We start from the raw sequence: 18,287 nt of genomic DNA on the forward strand, positions 1-18,287 counted from the left end.
TTACCCGATAAGAGTGCTTCTGGGAAAGGTATGTCTTCAGGGTGTAAGAACAGAGCAATTGAACGTGTTGCTGTTCCAAAGATGGTGGGAATCCAACTTAGTATCTTGGGAGGAAGGAAGAAATAGATGCCCTGAGTTGTGGGAGTTAGGTGTATGTAATTGGTGATGCCAAGGCCTAGCCTTGAAGGTGTAAAGCGTTTGGTGGGTTACATAAAGATACCAAATGGGTCCCTTATCAACCATTATTCTGCAGTCCGATACTAGCCAGCTTTCATGTGAAGGTTTGAAAGACCAGAATTTTTGAGAGCTTTTAGAAAATGCAATAACTGCACTATGTTTTTAGGATGGTTTTCACTTAATTAAGAACATGGGACCGTTTTCCTTTTCAGGTTTCATTGTTAGATTTTTAGATGTTGAACAACTCCGAACAACCACTCCATACAGATTTATAATGTTCTGGGCATTTATTCTGTATGATAGGCAGTGCAAAGGCCAACCTCTCCAGATTCCATTTGCCTTTGCATATAATAATGTTCCACTGTAAGTCTGTGATGTTTTTCTAAAGTAATTTAATTTGCTCTAGATTTTAGTACTGGACTCTCAAGCTGCCTGTTTGTATATAACTCTTTTTATTGATATTTCAATGAGGAAAATTAAAGAAATGTCAACTGCATTAATTATGTTACCCCTGTTTGGGGAATTATATGCAGAGTCATATAATACAGTTCCAAAACCTGACAAACAGACATTCTTCCCCCATGATAGCATAAGTCAAATTGGAAAAAAGTCTGTAAAAATAGAGAAATTAGATCTTCCCCAACTTCCTATACTACAACTAATCCCCCTCCAACTAGAGGAGTATGGTCTAACCATACCGTGAATGCAGCAACAGCTTGTTTTGATGAAAGGCTGATCCCTCAGTACTGAAAATGACAGATGTGCTTCCACAGCTCATTGGATGGAGTTTTTTTGTTTTACTCGAAGTGGCCTAAGGCTCTCTATCGAGGTGGGGGGCAGTGTTTGGTAAGCCTCCACAAATCAGCCGGTAAGCAAGTTTCGGCTTGGCCTAAAAACGCGAATGAGTGCCATTCATGTTAGTGGTAAGCTGTTCCACTGCCAAAAGAGACCCAGAGTATGTGGAACTATTGTGTGAATGGGGGAGATTTGGTCCTTTTCCAGTTGTGTGCATTATTCGTTCGGTTTAGCCGCTCCCAGACTCTACAGGACCATGTGCAATTCATTTGGATTTCGTCATCCGCTCAAGTGCTGGAGGCTTCACCCCTAAGAGCGGCACCTCTAGGGCAAAGGGGAAGTGGGAACCCAAAAATCCTCTCAACATGTCCATCACATTAAGCGGCCTGTTTTTGTCCTCGTGGCACTCTGCCAGTTTTCTGTGGCCAAACTTGTTCAGTATAGCAGTTGTGCCATGATTGCATTCTCCATGAGCAGATGATAGTGATTCAATGATTAAAATTGAGGGGTGAGTCTGTATGGACTGTCGGCAGTTTGTGCAATTGTTCGCTGGTTACCTGGAAGTGGTAAGTGGTGGTGGAGGAAAAGAGGTGGTTCAGTTTGATTCTGTTTTTTTTCTTCTTTTTTTGTTTCCTGCATTTTTTTGTGTCTGATTTGATTCTAGATTTCTTGGCATGTTGAGTGGAATTGACTTGTCACTACTACACAATGCCAGAACCTTTGTTTTGGTTTTGTTGAATCTGAGAATGTTACCTTAGTCCAGTAGCTGATCTAGTAAAGTAAAGTACAAGTTTGATTTACTTCTAGTTTAAATTTCAAGATGGAATGAATATTGTTGCCTTTGGTATAGGACTGTAAACACTGATGGTGAAGCTGTGCCAACAAGGTCACCTATAGTTAAAATCCATGAGGTATGCTTCAGGCTGTTGATTCAATTTACCTGTTTAAACTAATGGTTATTGACAAGCTATCAATGATTAAGGGGTGGGTTAGGGGCGAGTGTATGAAAAATGTTCTTGATTCACTCTCTTGTGGACTGTAGCCATGTGAATGCTTCTACAGGCAAGTTTAATGCTTGGATAGTTCTCAGTTTTTTATTGAAATCCAAGGTGTGGTAGTGGGTATGTCCTTGAACCTTTGTATCCCACATTGAATTTTTATTTAACCCAATTGTCTGAGCCACGATTTGAATGTTCAGTGCTGGTTCACCCAAAATCTTGTTGTCATATAAAGTTTTATAATGTAAATTAATCTGTATACAGAATCACAATTGATGTGTTATTTTGTTTTTGTTTAGAAATGAAGATCTTAAAGAAATGTTGGAAAGCAATAAAGATTCTGCCAAATTGGATGCAATGAAGAGGATTGTTGCGGTATGTAAATATAAGCTGTCAGGCTGCTTGTTTAACCTAAACTCCATCAAAAGGGAAAAAACATCTTACCTGCAACCTTAAAAAGATTTGGCCCGGGAAAAGACAACATTTGGAATTTAGTGTTAAATAGGAGTTCAGCATGTTATGCCTCATTCTGAAGTTAAAACATCGGAATAGAAGGTATTTACTACTCGTACTAAATAGTTTATCCAGGGGTAATGGTATCCTACCTTATTTTGCCCAACTTGTAATGAAGGCCATGGTGTATCCTTTTAACTCTCTAGTATGCCCAGCCCTTCTTCTCTGTTTCCCAGGATGGAGAATGGCTATCAGAGCACCCTTATTAAGGCATGGTGAGTGTTTATTAGCCTCTTTAGCAGCAAGAGTCTCAGATTTGTAAAGTTTTGTTTTCTATCTTATTTCTTCTTTTTGCACAAAGAAATATTTTGCACAATGAAATTTATATTTTTAACGAAATAATAAACCACACCTTCATTATTATTAAATGATAAAATCCTGGAGTTGGGCTTTTAAAAAGTGATATATCTATATCTACAAAAAGGAGATCAGAGGGTATGAAGGAGAAAAACGGTTGCCCTCCACTCATAAATCACATCAATCAACAAAACCCGTTCTCCAAGGCAAAAGATATCGTGTGTAGATCACTTTATTTTCTACTCTACGAAGTGTGTGCATCACAGTACTTTCGATTTTTTGCAAAAAAAACTATTTCCTTTCTTATGGTTATTTGCAGCACTTCCATGCCATTTTATTTAAAAAAAAATAAAATAAAAAAAACACCTTTTCACTGACAGTCCTTCTAATAGAAAAATGGTGACTGGCTTGTATATCTTTTCCAATCTACCAATCCGCTTCTAAAAAAGCAATCCACCCTAAATCTTGGTGAAAAAATGTGTGGGGAGACAAAGTGACCCCTCATGTGCGAGCCACCAAGGGGATAACTGGCAGGTACTCACCAGATAAGCCCACTGTTCTCATAATTGGTAGTCACTTTGTCTAAAGTAAATAGGTGTCCAAAAAAAGAAAAGAAAACCGTGTGGGTGCGATGAGTGATCGGTAAGTACACTCTATAATTGTGACACAATACAGGTTAAAATTGACAGGCAGGCCTTTCACACAATTACTTTATTCTTCACTAGGAGTGAACTGTCAAATTAAAAATGTGGACAGGTTGCTATTCATGCATACCCATTTTCACATGCCAACATGTTTCATTGCCTATAATTTTCGGCACATTCTTCAGGGCTAGACAACTGGTCACAGCACCATGGTTGGACACATCAATCTAGAAAGACTGTCAATAGAAAAAGAGAGTACACCATCATGTCACAAGGGAATTCGCCCATCTGCTCCCAAACTTAATCACAGATTAAAAACAAAATTGAATTGTACTGGACCATATTTATAACAATTACCCTGATTAGGCTTTTGTCTCTCATACCAGCCTAAGAGGGGAACCTCAGGCCATCCAAGCTCCTTATGTGAGCCCTTATTTTCAGTTGACCCTGTGATCATTGTATCAATCTGTATATCACAAAAGAAAAGAAGACACATATGCTATGATGTAAAATCCCTATATTTACAAAAAGCGAAGGGCATATGTACTGTGGTCAAAAGTCTCTACGTGTTTATGTACAGACTCAAAATGTTTCCTTAATGTCTGACTCACCACCAATTGGCTATATATCTACATCAAGCTCAAAAGACCCTTTGTAAATATACTTGAATTGTGCCAAGCTCCTTTACTTCATTACAAGTCCGAACATACAAGAGCCCACAGGAGATCAATCACCCCAGGGAGTGTGCTTGCCACGCCGTCACTCCAAACTGAAGCAATACTCTATCGACATCACTTCTTAAAAAAACCTGGTAAAAAGTACGCAGTAAGCCAGAAAAAAGAGTTCACGTTCATGAAACAAACACTCCAAAGCAAGGGCACCTCGCATGTTTCCTGCCCCCCTACTCCTCACCAATACGGGGTTCGTCGAGCACGGCGTCTCATCCTGTCACTTGCCACTACACTAGTCAGGTTTTTAAAACTGTGATTCCTCCAAGACGCGGTCACGTGTACAACGTGAACCGCGCCTACTGCGGCTGCCATATTGAATCTGGACGAGTTGGCTTGACGTTCTGTTTAATATTTCAAATATAATGTTACCCTTGTGTTACCTGCCCCCTACTCCTTATCAATGCGTGGTTTGGCGAGAACAACGTCTCGTCCTGTGGTTCGCCGCTATACTCGTCCGATTTAAAACCGGGGTTGTTTCAAGACGCGGTCACGTGTAAAGCGTGACCCGCGTCTACTGCGGCTGCCATATTGAATGGGGACAAGTTGATTTTACGTTCCACTTAGTAAATCAAGATCATGTTCACATTGTGTTTGCCTAGGGCTAAAACCAATTAAATCTTCTGTTAATTCTGTTAATACCTGCATTTACAAAAAACGAGTCTTTGTCGAAAAATAGTTTAATAGGTACCACAAATTGTTAAATACACCAGAGGAAAATAGCCGCCCTGCTATATTATTTGCACACTTCATAGGCATTTTTGAAAGGATAAAAACACCCCTTCATTTAGTTTCAATTCAAGGTGGTGCAATTTTATTAAAAAAATTCATGACCTACTCAGTTCATTTCATTAAAAGCATGCTACATCACAACGCACCTCTCTATCTCTCCGGGGGGATTTTGACAACCACCAGTACCATATGAAATTAGTATGAAGCCACAGTTCATTGATTTTCATTTCCAAAATCCACAGTTTATCTTTCAGGTAACTGTGACTCAAATATATCCCCTGAGGCACAATTCCTGATTAAGTTTGGGAGCAGATGGGCGAATTCCCTTGTGACATGATGGTGTACTCTCTTTTTCTAGCGACAGTCTTTCTACATTGATGTGTCCAACCATGGTGCTGTGACCAGTTGTCTAGCCCTGAAGAATTTTTAATTTGACCGTTCACTCCTAGTAAAGAATAAAGTAATCATGTGAACGGCGTGCCTGTCGATTGTAACCTGTATTTTGTCACAATTATAGAGTGTACTTACCTATCACTCTCCTGCACCCACACGATTTTCTTTTCATTTTTTGGCCACCTATTTACTTTAGACAAAGTGACTACCAATGATGAGAACAGTGGGCTTATCTGGTGAGTACCTGCCATTTATCCTCTTGGTGGTTCGCCCGTGAGGGTTTACTTCGTCTCCCCACACATTTTTTCACCACGATTTGGGGTGGATTGCTTGTTTAGAAGCGGGTTGGTAGATTGGAAAAGATATATAAGCCAGTCACCATTTTTCTATCAGAAGGACTGTCAGTGGAAATGATTTTTTTTTTTTTTTAAATAACCATGAGAAAGGAAATAGTTTTTTTTTTTTTGTGCAAAAAATCGAAAGTACTGTGACGCACACACTTCGTAGAGTAGAAAATTAAAGTGATCTACACACAATATCTTTTGCCTTGGAGAACAGGTTTTGTTGATTGATGGGCTTTTAAAAAGTGAGCAATATTTTATTTTATGTGCCTCTCAATTTAAAATGAAAAAAGATTCAGCACAAACATATTGTCATTTTTTATTTAGAAACAAAAGGAAAATAAAATAAGGTGGGGAACATCCCCATACAAATACATATAAGAATTACCAACTCGGTGTACATCAGCGTCAAAACATATTGTAATTTAGATTAATTTTTCATTGGTAAGCATATGTCTCAGCTTGCCTTTTCATTGGCACACTATGAAGATTCGTGACTTCGAAGCAATATAAAGGGCCACAATTGGTTTCAGCCTCTTTCATAAAGGCCAAATAGAGGAACCCAAGCTTAATGGTTAAATGTTTAACTTCCGGATCGGTCTTTGCCAGGTAAATTGAAGAAGCCTTTCCATGTGGGCCAAAAACTGAAACTGTCAGTTGCAGATAGGAAGGGCTAGGCATACTTCATAGGTGAAAGGATACACTGTAGCCTTCATTACAAAATCCTGTAAATCTATTCTTGGCTACCAGTTTTCCTTCAAAGAAAATATCTGTTAGCAGGTGGATTGTTTCTGTCTTGAAATGCATCTAGATTAACCAGGGGTGGAATTTCTGCAGAGGTATGCCTAGATAAAGCCAATTAGCCTTTGTTAACAAATTGTTGGGCAGGGAACCTGATGGATGGGAGTTGAGAAAGTAGTGCATGAACAATAATTGACCTGGTAACCTCTACAACGATCTCCTCCTGCTCAGCAGATGAGATAGGAAGTGCTGGGGATTTGTGTCTGGCTGTGGACTCCAATTACAAAGAGGTTCCACAAGACCTTTTGGAGGACTTTAACTTGCTAGATACTTGGAGGCTACTTCAGTCCTGAGAAGGAGTTTATATTCTGATATGCATTCATTATACTAGTTCCAGGATCAACTTTTTCCTTATAATGGCATGATCACACCTGAACGCTCCAATTCCAGTATATTGAAGGAAGGTGTATTACATCACACACATTATAATTTTCTTGAATATCCGTCGGGACAAATATGATTTAAATCCTCACTTTTTACAAAACCGTCAAATATTGCCTGAACAAATTAAGGTGGAGACATTATAAAACATGGTGAGAAGGCTGGCTGCCTAACCGTGACGCAGCAATTCCAAATCAGCCCCATTGGCTTCTACGAATAAATTGGCATTTACACTCACCCTCAATAGATATCAACCTATTCAGCTTTCCATAAGAAGCTTCACTCCTCTAAAAAAAGGAATGCAACTGCAGCTAAAGATAAGTTTATAAACTGAGTCTGTTACCAAAGTTTACTACATCTACCAGTTCTAGTCGGAATGGCGAGATCTCATGGGTAAGAGATTGCTGTAACCATTTCAGAGAAGTTGTCTGGGAAATCACAGAGTGAATGCATCTCTGTACGTTTGTATAAGGTTTTTAAAAATGCTTAGTCCCTTTGGTCCCTGAACCAGGAATTCAGTAGAGTGAAGATCGTTCTGATTTACAAACATGGTAAGGACAGTTGCCAGTGTGCACTTTATAGACCCAAGTTGCTTGTAAACACAGACTTAAAACATTCTTGAAACAATGCGAACTAGTTGACTAAAGGCAGTCATCATGACCTATATACACCCCCTCTGAAGCTGGCTTTGTCCCTGGGAGAACGGCCACAGACAACATGTTCATGCACCTACTGTGTCAGGCACAAAGTGAACTGATGGAAAAACTCACCATATCCCTCAACACGGAAAAGCATTTGACCAGGCATGTTGAGCAGAACAAACACACTCCTCACCACACCCACACCCTACAGTCACCCACACCTCTGTTTGGGATCCGCAGGTGCACAAAATTGGGGTGTCTACTGGAACAGTTATTATTGCTCATGGCCCTTGAATTGCAAGCAGCCGCCATCAGATCATCCACGTTAGCACATGGCATACATACAGCTGAGTGAGAAATAAAGATAATCCTATCTGGGGATGAAATTCTACTAATGCTTACAGAACCCACAACATCATTTGTAAATCTAATGGACCTCTTCCAAACCACCTTCAATTTTTCTGGGTACAAAATTAATTGGATCAAAAGTGAGGCATTGCTAGTGTTGAGAGGAACCACTAAAAGCATATGAGACTCCTGGCGTCCTATAATGATAGTCCTCCAGTCTGATTCCGTCTGAAGCAGAAAATGCTTAAGTCCCGTAGGATTTATAATTTTCTATATAGTGTTGACAAAACACCTGCATAGTCTTTTAATCTGACAATAACACCCAATGTAGTCCGCCTGGGTGGTTGGTCATAAAAACAACCAAGTGTGAAGAATGATGCATGCAGGCACTCAAAACTGAAATAATGACAATATTCTTATTCTGGGCACTTCGACAACCTGGCATGAGTGATTTGAGGCCTTGATGGCCTGCTTATTAATGGCAGGCGTAAGTACTACTTTGAGTTGCCTTTGGAATTCACTCTCAATGCGTCTCAACAACAGCGTCACAGTTACCATTTTTCCCCATCATCCATCTACACAGGAAGTGACACACATTGTTTTCACCAAACCCATCTTCATGGTTAACCCTATAAGTTTTCCAGTGATCAAATGCCAAAAGATAAATGTTAGACGGGGACCCGGAGGGTCGGCCGAGTACAGGGGGAGAGGCCTCCGGTGAGGGCCGTCTCCGGCGATCGTACAGACAAGTAACTTCCCCCCCACAGATGGACACCACACAAGGATGAGATCTACACACTTTATATAAGGTTCTTGAGGCAAGGTTATCAACGATACAGTGGGGTCAGGACACGAGGATCCTCCCAATTCTAGTCTCTGTAGGGAAAGGGATAGCGGGACAGTCTTGGTACCGGTCTGGTACAGGGGCGGCAAGAAGGAGCTCACAATCCTCGAGCTTAGGGGTCTGCAAGGTCGGGCCGCGGCAGCGCCAGCAGGCTAGGATGATAGTTCTCGGCAAGGAGGGCCGCGGCAGCGCCAGCAGGCTAGGATGATAGTTCTCGGCAAGGAGGGCCGCGGCAGCGCCAGCAGGCCAGGACGAATGCTTTACAACGAGGAGGGCCGCGGCAGCGCCAGCAGGCTAGGATGATGGCTCACGTTACAGAGGGGCCGCGGCAGCGCCAGCAGGCCAAGGCGATGGTTCACAAGGATGGGCCGCGGCAGCGCCAGCAAGCCAAGACGAAGGTGCACGTTGCAGAGGGCCGCGGCAGCGCCAGCAGGCTTCAGAGATGGGTTCACAAGGCAGGGCTGCGGCAGCGCCAGCAGTCCATCAAGGATGAGTTCTTCTCGGTGTCTCTCGACTCCAGGATACAACTGCCTTACTGCTCTGTAGCTGCCCCAGTTATAGGTCTGGTCTCCTTTGATGTCCGGACCCTCGCGCTTGGAGGTCGGGAGGTCCGGGGTGAGGGAGTCCAGACACCCAGCAGGGGGGTGGAGCCAGCACCCGGGGAGGCCGGGGGCGATCGACACCTGGCGGAGGAGAGCCATTGACACTCCTCCTCCCATTGACCTGCCAAGTGGTCTCTTCACCTCCTGGGTGGATGGTGGTGCCTCGATGTCGGGGCCTGGCCAGGCCCAGGGTTGGGGTCGAGCCGAGGCCACGCGGCCTCGTGATGCAGTGTCCAAAGATGGCGGCTGGGCCGGGGCAATGGTGCTGACGGGGGCCCGGGCCAGCCGATACTGGGGTGTTCGGGAGCTGGAGTCCCGTTGGGGACGGGTTTCGGGTTGCCTCGGTGGGTTGCCGGGATGGTTCTTTCTGGGGATACAGGGAGAGCCGGTGTCCGGGCCCTGTCATGCGGGGAGGGAGCGGGCCTTCCACGAGGCCTGTCCAACAATAAACATAATTCTATATCAACAAGAGAGGTAGGGCATAGACACTCCTGTACCCCGGTTAAATGTATAATAAACAACAAAGGAGTGACTGTGATGCAAAGGAAAAAGAAAAAACGTGATAAATTTAAAGGTTTAAGAAATAAACTCCACTGTGTGCCGCACGCGTGATCAATGCTCACACGCGTGTAGTACACACAGCGGGGCAGTCTCAAAATCCCTAAATGAGCCCAAAGCTAAACATAACCATAACTACAACCCAGATGCCGGCAAGTGGTAATCTCACCCCTTCAACTGTACCCTCCTTTCCCCTCCCCCAGCACATACGCAGTTAACAATTTACAGGGTGAGCATGGGGAGACCCCAGGGCCCTAACAGGACAGCACCCTTCAAGCCCAAAACAGGGAGCCCCACTTACACGGTAGCCTATTCAGTCCACAATCCACTTGACGTTTGAGTAGTTCAGGCAGGAAAGTGTTGCAAAGTAGAAATTGTAATTTGTAAGGTAAGAAGATCCAGTAGTCGTAGGTATTCTTGAAAGGGTGTTTATTAATTAAAAGCTGGTAAATAGGTAAATAGGAAGGAGGTAAGGAGGAGGGAAGGAGGCCCCACCGGGAGCAGCATCCAGCTGCTCAGCCCACTCAATCAAACTGACCACACATTCAAACCATGCACACAGGAACATTCCAATGACATCACACACACAGGCTGAGCAGCAGGGAAAGAGATGAACAGGATATAACAGAAAGTTCCTTAAGAGAAGTTGTATATAAGGAGCCCATAGCTCCCAAAAGGCAGCTTCCTTGTTTTACGATATCCTAATTAATTTTTCCATCCCCAAGAGTTCCCAAATATGTTGAAACCAGTCCCTGTGTTCGAGTATTTTATCAGTGCCCTAGAACATGAATATAGGTTGATGTTCTGGAAAAAGGGCTAGCACTATTTGTTGTCCTCATATCGAATGTAATGGGAAAGCTATTACTTTATTTTTTAATTTTTTAAGTTTTATATAGCGCGAACATGACTCACGGGGGTATCTGAGTGCTTTACAGTACATTGTTATCACATATTATACGTACAATCGGAAATCGCATATAATACAAAAGAGGTAGACATTGGTGTTTGGTTATAATGGCAAATAAGCATCAGAGAGTTAAAGATTTTGAAGGCAGAAAATGAGGTGATTATTCGTACGTCTGGGTGTAGGTTGTTCCAAATCTTCGGTGCGATACCTGGGAAAGCTCTGCACCCAGGTCTCTCTTTGTGGAAGGATTGAGGTTTTAGTAGTAGTGAGCTCGAACTTAGCGAATGTCTGCAACCTCCCGAGCGCTCTATCTTTGGTGCTAAATAGCTGGGGGTGTTGCTATGTAGGGCTTTGTGTCATGCAGGCGATCTTTAGTTGTATTCTCGACTTGTAGTGTAGCCAGTTCAGAGCCTTCAGGGCTGGGGTGATGTGGTTATTTCTTTTTATTCCTTAGACCAGCCTGGCTGCAGCGTTAAGCGGTGCTAACTTGTATTTTGGAAGACCGCATAGAGTGGTGCTTCCATAGTCCAGTCTTGGTAGTACTAGAGCTTGAACCGCCGTTTTTAGATCAGTCTGTGGGAGGAAGGGTTAAAGTTTCCTTATGATACTCAACTGATAATTGGCTCCCCTGGTGGCATTGTAGATTTGTGCCTGCATATTTAAATGTTTGTCCAGGGTGACTCCCAAAGATTTAGCGGATTCAATGATGTATGGGGCGCAATCAAAGGAAGTTAGATGCTGCAGCCATAAATCTATCTTGGGTGTGTGATTGGGAGGAGAGATGAGGAGGAATTCAGTGTTCTTGGAGTTGAGCTGAGGTGGTTGCCATTGAGCCAACTTTGGGTATTATGAAGAATTGCGTTGAGGGAGATGAAGTCATCTGGTCAGGACATTTTCATATATAGTTGAGTGTCGTCCACGTATAAATGTAAATTGATACTTGTATAGCGCACTACTCACCCGCAAGGGTCTCAAGGCGCTTGTACGAATACCGCTGTGGACTCCATGATTGGAATAGGCACCGAGGCGAGAATTATCAGGTCCGTGGAATTTTGAGCCCAAGACCCGCCGAGGCGGGGAATTGAACCCTGGTCCCGGGCTAGATCTCTGCATCAGGGTCTGCCGCTCTAATCATTGAGCCACACTTCTTATAGGTGATATAGAATGTTTGCTGAATTCAGTGCATTAGCAAGGGGTTCGATGAGTAGATTAAAAAGGATTGGTGATAGTGCTGATCCCTGTGGAACTCCTAGTGTGACCATGGATGGTTGAGAGTATGATTGCTTCATCTTGATTCTTTGAGTTCTGTTGCTTAGGAAGGAGGTGAACCATTGTAACACTGGGCCGTTGAGGCCCATCCTTCGTTCAAGTAGGGACAGTAGATTGTCATGTTTAACCGTGTCGAAAGCGGAAGATATGTCAAGAAGTCTCAATAGGCAAGAATGGTTATGATCTAACATTTTTAAAATGTGATCCATTATATGGGTGAGTGCTGATTCGGTACTGTGGCCTTGACGGAAGCCGGATTGGTGTTTATCTAGGAGGTTGAAGTTCTCGATGTGGTTGCAAAGTCGAATTTGTACACATTTTTCCAATAACTTCGCAGGAGTGAGATTGCTGGATATAGGGCAATAGTTGTTGAGGTTTGTGGAGAGTGAGTTGGCTTTCTTTAGAATAGGTGTGACCTGCCCTATTTTAAGGCAGTCAGGTATGGAACCTTGCCTCAGAGAGGCGTTAACATTTTTGCCCATAGGGGTATGTGGCGTGGGATCAGAAAAGGAGCGCAGACTGGGCCTGCGTATATAAGGTTTTTGTTAGACGGACCGGGAGGGTCGGCCGAGATTACGGGGAGAGGTCTCCAGGGAGAGCCGTCTCCAACGACTGTACAGATAAGTAACTTCCCCCCCACAGACGGACACCACACAAGATTGAAGGTTAACGAGATTTTATATGCACTTCTTAGGTTACGTTGATATAATACAAGGAGGTCTGGACTCGGGGGTCCCCTCGGTTCTGATCTCTGGTTGAGGAAAAGGGTAGCGGGACAGTCTTAGTTACCAATGAGTTCAATAGCTCTCAATCCTCGAGCTCGGCGTGGTTGCTGATCGGGCCGTGGAGGAGCCAAGCAGGTCCCGAGATGGATGAAGGGTGGTCGGCGGGCCGTGGAGAAGCCAAGCAGGTCCCGATATGGATGAAGGATGGTCGACGGGCCGTGGAGAAGCCAAGCAGGTCCCGATGCAGATGACAGTTACAACGGTCCGCGGCCTCGCCAGCAGATCCGGACGACGGTGAAGGATGAAGGTTACGACGGCTGTGGCAGCGCCAACAGGCAGGATGATGGTGCACAGGACAGAGCTACGGCAGCGCCAGTAGTCCGTCCAGGATGAGTTCTTCTTTCGTCTCTCGACTCCAAGATACAACTGCCTTCCTGTTCTGGAGCTGCCCCAGTTATAGGGCTGGCGTGCTTTGATGTCCGGACCCTCGCACTTGGAGGTCGGGAGGTCCGGGATGAGGGAGTCCAGACACCCAGCAGGGGGGTGGAGCCAGCGCCCGGGGAGGCGATGGGCGAGCGGCACTGGCCGGGGGAGAACCATCGACACCTCTTTCTCCCATTGACTGGCCAAGTAGCTCGCTCGCCTCCTGGGTGGAGGGTGGTGCCGGAATGTCTGAGGCCGGGCTAGGCCCAGGGTTGAGGTCGATCGGGGGCCAGGCGGCCTCGTGGCGAAGTGTCCAAGATGGCGGCCCGGGCTGGGCGCGTGGGTCGGCCGTGGATCGGACCCACGAGGTTATCATGCTCGAGGGCAGGTGTCCCTGAGGGGACGTAGGACGTGCAATGGTGGTGTGTGGTGCTTGTATGACTGGCTCGGGCTTGGTCGAGCCGGGGGAGAGCGGCCCGTCATGTGGCCTGTCCAACATGCGTCCCCCCCAGCTGAAGGCGGGGAGAGTTACCCATCCTCTTGGGGACTCTCTTCGTCGAGGCGGAAAAACCGGGACAGGCCATCCGCGTTGGCGTGGTCAGACCCAGGCCGGTGTTCAACGGTAAAGTCCATACCTTGCAAGGAGATGGACCAGCGTAGCAGTTTTGGGTTTTCCCCCCGCATATGCATCAACCACTGCAGGGGTCGGTGGTCAGTCTGCACCCGGAAGTGGGTGCCAAAAAGGTAGGGTCGGAGCTTCTTGAGGGCCCATACCACAGCGAAGGCTTCCCTCTCTATGGTGCTCCAGCGTTGCTCCCGTGGTAGGAGTCTCCGGCTGATGAAGGCCACCGGTTGATCAAGGCCTTCGGTGTTCACCTGGGACAGGACCGCCCCAATGCCCTGGTCGGAGGCATCCGTCTGGACGACGAACTCCCGGCTGTAGTCTGGGGCCTGGAGTACAGGAGCGGAACACATGGCGGCCTTTAGCTGTTCGAAGGCCGCTTGACACTCTGGGGTCCAGTTCACCTTCTTGGGCTGATTTTTCGACGTGAGTTCGGTGAGAGGCCCCACGATGGTACCATAGTCTTTCACGAACCTTCGGTAGTAGCCCGTGAGGCCCAGGAAGGCTCGCACCTCAGTTTGAGTGTTAGGGGGTTGCCAGTTCTGGATGGCGGCAATTTTCAGTTGAAGAGGGGCCACTAGACCGCTTCCCACTTGGTGTCCGAGGTAGGTCACTGACCCTTGTCCAATTTGACATTTGCTGGCCTTGATCGTGAGGCCAGCTCGCTGAAGGGCTTGCAACACTGCTTGGAGGTGGTGGAGGTGCTCGGTCCAGTGGTGGCTGTACACAGCGATGTCGTCCAGGTAGGCGGCGCTGAACTCTTCGAGCCCCGCCAGGACCTGATTGACGAGCCGTTGGAACGTCGCTGGGGCATTTTTCATGCCGAAGGGCATGACCGTGAAGTGATAGTGGCCATCGGGGGTGGAGAAGGCAGAACGTTCTTGTGCTCGGGGTGTGAGGCCGATCTGCCAATATCCTGCCGTTAGATCGAAGATGCTGAGGTAGCGGGCAGCGCCCATTCGGTCGACCAGTTCATCTGCCCGGGGGATGGGGTGTGCGTCCGTTCTGGTGACTTCATTCAGGCCCCGGTAGTCGACACAGAACCGGAGTTCGGGTGTGGTTCCGGGGGCGGCTGCTTTGGGGACCAGTACGACCGGGCTGGCCCATGGACTGTCGGAGGGCTCGATGACCCCGAGCGTGAGCATCTTAGTTACTTCCGCCTGGATGCAGGCCCGTACCCGATCAGGTACGCGGTAGGCCCGGTGGCGGATAGGAGGGCTGTCTCCGGTGTCCACATCGTGCACACACCAGGAAGTGACACCTGGGGTGAGGGAGAACAGGCTGGCAAACCGTGATAGGAGGGCTTGGCACTCTTGGCGTTGTTCCTGGGAGAGGGTCTCCGAGAGTCGGACCCCATCCACGGAGCCGTCTTGCTCCTGGGTCCGCAAGAGGTCAGGGAGAGGCTCGGAGTCGTCCTCAACCCCGTTGTCTGTGGCCATCAAGAGGCTGAGTTCTGTTCGTGCAAAGTGGGGTTTCAGTCTGTTGGTGTGGAGGACTCGGAGCGGATTCCGGGCGGACTCCATATCGATCAGATAGGTGGCGGGTCCCTTGCGCTCGATTACTTTGAAGGGTCCCGTCCATTTGTCTTGGAGAGCGCACGGTTCTGTGGGGGACATTACCCAGACCTGTTGCCCCGGCTCGAATTCAATAGATGAGGCGTTCTGGTCATACCATCTCTTCATGTCCTCTTGACTGGCCTCTAGGTTGGCTTTCGCTAGGTCTCTGAACCGCTGGGACTGGTTGCGGAGGGTGAGGAGGTACCGGAAGACATCTGGAGGACTCTTGGCCGGAGGCAACTCCCAGCCTTCTTTGATCAGGCTGAGTGGCCCCCGTACTGGGTGCCCATAGAGCAGCTCGAATGGGCTGAAGCCTAGGGACTTCTGTGGGACCTCCCGGTAGGCGAAGAGGAGGCACGGCAGCAGCACGTCCCACTGGCGACGGAGGGGTTCTTCCAATCCCCCGATCATCCCTTTTAGAGTGCGATTGAACCGCTCAACAAGTCCGTTTCCTTGGGGGTGATAGGGGGTCGTGAAGCGGTAGGTGACCCCACACTGTTGCCAGAGGGACTTCATGTATTTGGAAATAAAGTTCGTGCCTCTGTCACTGACGACTTCTCGGGGGAACCCCACACGGGAGAAGATCCCCATCAGGGCCCTGCCGACCACTGGGGCTGTGACGGTCCGGAGAGGAATAGCCTCAGGGTAGCGGGTGGCGTGGTCCACTAGTACTAGGATGAAGCGATGGCCTTGTCTTGTACGTGGGTCTAGGGGTCCCACAATGTCTATTCCGACCCTCTCAAATGGGGTCGTGACTACGGGAAAGGGTTGCAGGGGGGCCTTTAATTTGCGGCCGCTCTTCCCACTGGCTTGGCACGTGGGGCAAGATCGGCAATGCTGGTGCACATCGTTTCTCATTTTTGGCCAGAAGAAGTGGGTCACTAGGCGGCTGTAGGTTTTATCTTGTCCCAGGTGCCCTGCCAGGGGGACATCGTGGGCCAGATTTAGCAGGAAGTCTCTAAAGCGGAGTGGCACCACTAGTACTCGGTTGGCCCCCAGCTCGGCGATTCGTTGCTCGCTGTACAGTAGGTCATTGTCCCAGTAGACCCAATGAGTTCCGGAGGTATCCCCTGCGCTTTGGGCGAGCGCTTGTTGTCGGAGTCCCTCAAGGGAGGGACAGGTCTTCTGCTCCTGACGAAATTGTTCTTGTGTGGGCCCCCCTTCTTGAGCCCACTGGTCGAGATTAGCAAGGTCGGAAGGTTGAGCAGGTTCGAGGGGGATGCCCTGGTCGGGGGTCTCGGCGGGGGCGACCGGAGGCGGAGGCGCCGGCCATTCTGGTTCTTCCGGGTGATGGTTGGCACGGGCGGCCATAGACCGGGTGGTGACGCACGCCCAGTCTGGGACGCCCAACATCCCCAAGTGTTCTTTTCGCTCCACGGCTGCCCACGGGGAGCTTTCCAGGTCATTTCCGAGGAGGCAGTCCACGGGGGCGTCGTCTCGGACCGTTACTTTCAACATGCCGGAGACCCCTCCCCACTCAAAGGGGACGCAGGCCATCCGACACAGACTCTCCGAGTTGTCGGCTGATCGTACAGGGCAGAGAATGTTCGGTAGATATTGTTCTGGGGTCACCAGATGACAGCGGACGGCTGTCACACTGGCCCCGGTGTCTCGAAGGGCTTCGGCCCGTTGTCCATTGATGCTCACCCATTGGCTGTACTTCTGGGTGTTAGCGGGTAGGGGGACCCGCGGGACCATGTCTCTTCCCCCTAAGCACGCGAGAGTCATGGCGGCTGGCTCCCACCCTTGATACTCTTGCTCGTCTGTTTCTGGTTCCTCGGAGATCTGTTCTTCCCCTAGTGCCGCGGCGGCCACCTGGCGGGGTCTTGGGCTCGGATACTGCGGGCAGCTTGGGTCATTTGCATAGTGGCCTACTCGTTGGCATCGGTGACATGTAACATTGGCTCTGTATCCCGGTCGCGCCGGGGTGCTGCCCCGGTTGGCCGGGGGGGTGGTGCTGGTAGTGGGGGCGGCCGGAGTGTTGTCTCTTCCTCGTCCTTGGCCCCCTCCTCCTCCTCTGGATCGGTGGTGACCATTGTTGTTCCTGTTCTGCTCGTAGGACCCATTCCGGCCCACTCGGGTGATCTCCCACCGGTCAGCTTCGGCTGCGAGCTGCCGGGGATCGGTTAACTTGCTGTCGAGGAGGTGTTGGCGTAGTTCAATGAAGCAGTTGTTGGACAGATGCTCCCATACCATCAGATTGAACAACTGCTCGTAGGTCGTGACGTTGTTCCCTCTGATCCAGCCTTCGAAGGCTCGGCTGAAGTACGTTACATAGTCCACCCAAGTTGTACCTGGAATGCGTGTGCAGTCTCGGAACCTCTGACGGTACATCTCGGGCGTGAGGCCATAGCGAGTGAGGAGGGCCGCCTTCATATGGTCGTAGGAGGTCATCTGGTGGTCTGGGAGCTGTAACAGAGTATCGCGGCCCTCATTGAGGAATTTGCCCCATAGGCCGGCTCCCCAGTCGGCTCTATCGATCCGGTGCGCAGTCATCGCGATTTCATATGCCTTAAACCATTGCTGGATGTCGTCTTCTCGAAAATATTCTCGGACCACATCCTTGGGGATGTGCACTTTTTTGTCCGTGGTCCCGGGGGTGGACGGTCTGTCGGGCACCCCTAATTCTTTATTCTGTTTGCGCAGGTTGATCTCGGCTAGGTTCCGCTCGTGCTCGTACGTTAGTCTTTTTTCCTCGAGCTCCCTTTGCCTCTGTTTCTCCTCTCTTTCTTCTCGGAGGCGAAGGTGCTCTAAGTTTATTTTTTGCTCGGCCAATTTGAGTTCTATGTCCATCTTGAGTCGGGCCATTTCAAGTTCGTGTAGTCGGGCTTTTTCTCTTTCTTGGATCTCGTCTTGCGAGAGACCCGTTCTTTGCTCTTCAGGGGCCGTGTTGGTCTTTTTCGCGGTGCTTTGCTCCGGGGCTTCGACATCCCCGGTCTCTGCCCAAGATTCTAGGGCATGCTTAAAATCGTCCTTGGTACTTAGTCCGGTG

At 48.1% G+C, this 18,287-nt stretch overlaps 1 protein-coding gene across 2 annotated transcripts in view; it reads left to right on the forward strand.

The window, feature by feature from the left end:
- Positions 1–18,287, forward strand: part of AP3B1 (adaptor related protein complex 3 subunit beta 1) — a 2,001,071-nt gene that overhangs the window by 180,905 nt on the left and 1,801,879 nt on the right. For both annotated transcript variants that reach the window (XM_086960746.1, XM_086960745.1), the window contains exon 2: positions 2,270–2,345. In XM_086960746.1, the coding sequence (XP_086816872.1) occupies positions 2,270–2,345 (76 nt within the window). The remainder of the gene's footprint in view (positions 1–2,269; positions 2,346–18,287) is intronic.

The sequence above is a fragment of the Lissotriton vulgaris genome, chromosome 3_1 (genome assembly GCF_964263255.1).
Source record: "Lissotriton vulgaris chromosome 3_1, aLisVul1.2, whole genome shotgun sequence".
In the NCBI taxonomy this organism is placed as follows: Eukaryota; Metazoa; Chordata; class Amphibia; order Caudata; family Salamandridae; genus Lissotriton; species Lissotriton vulgaris.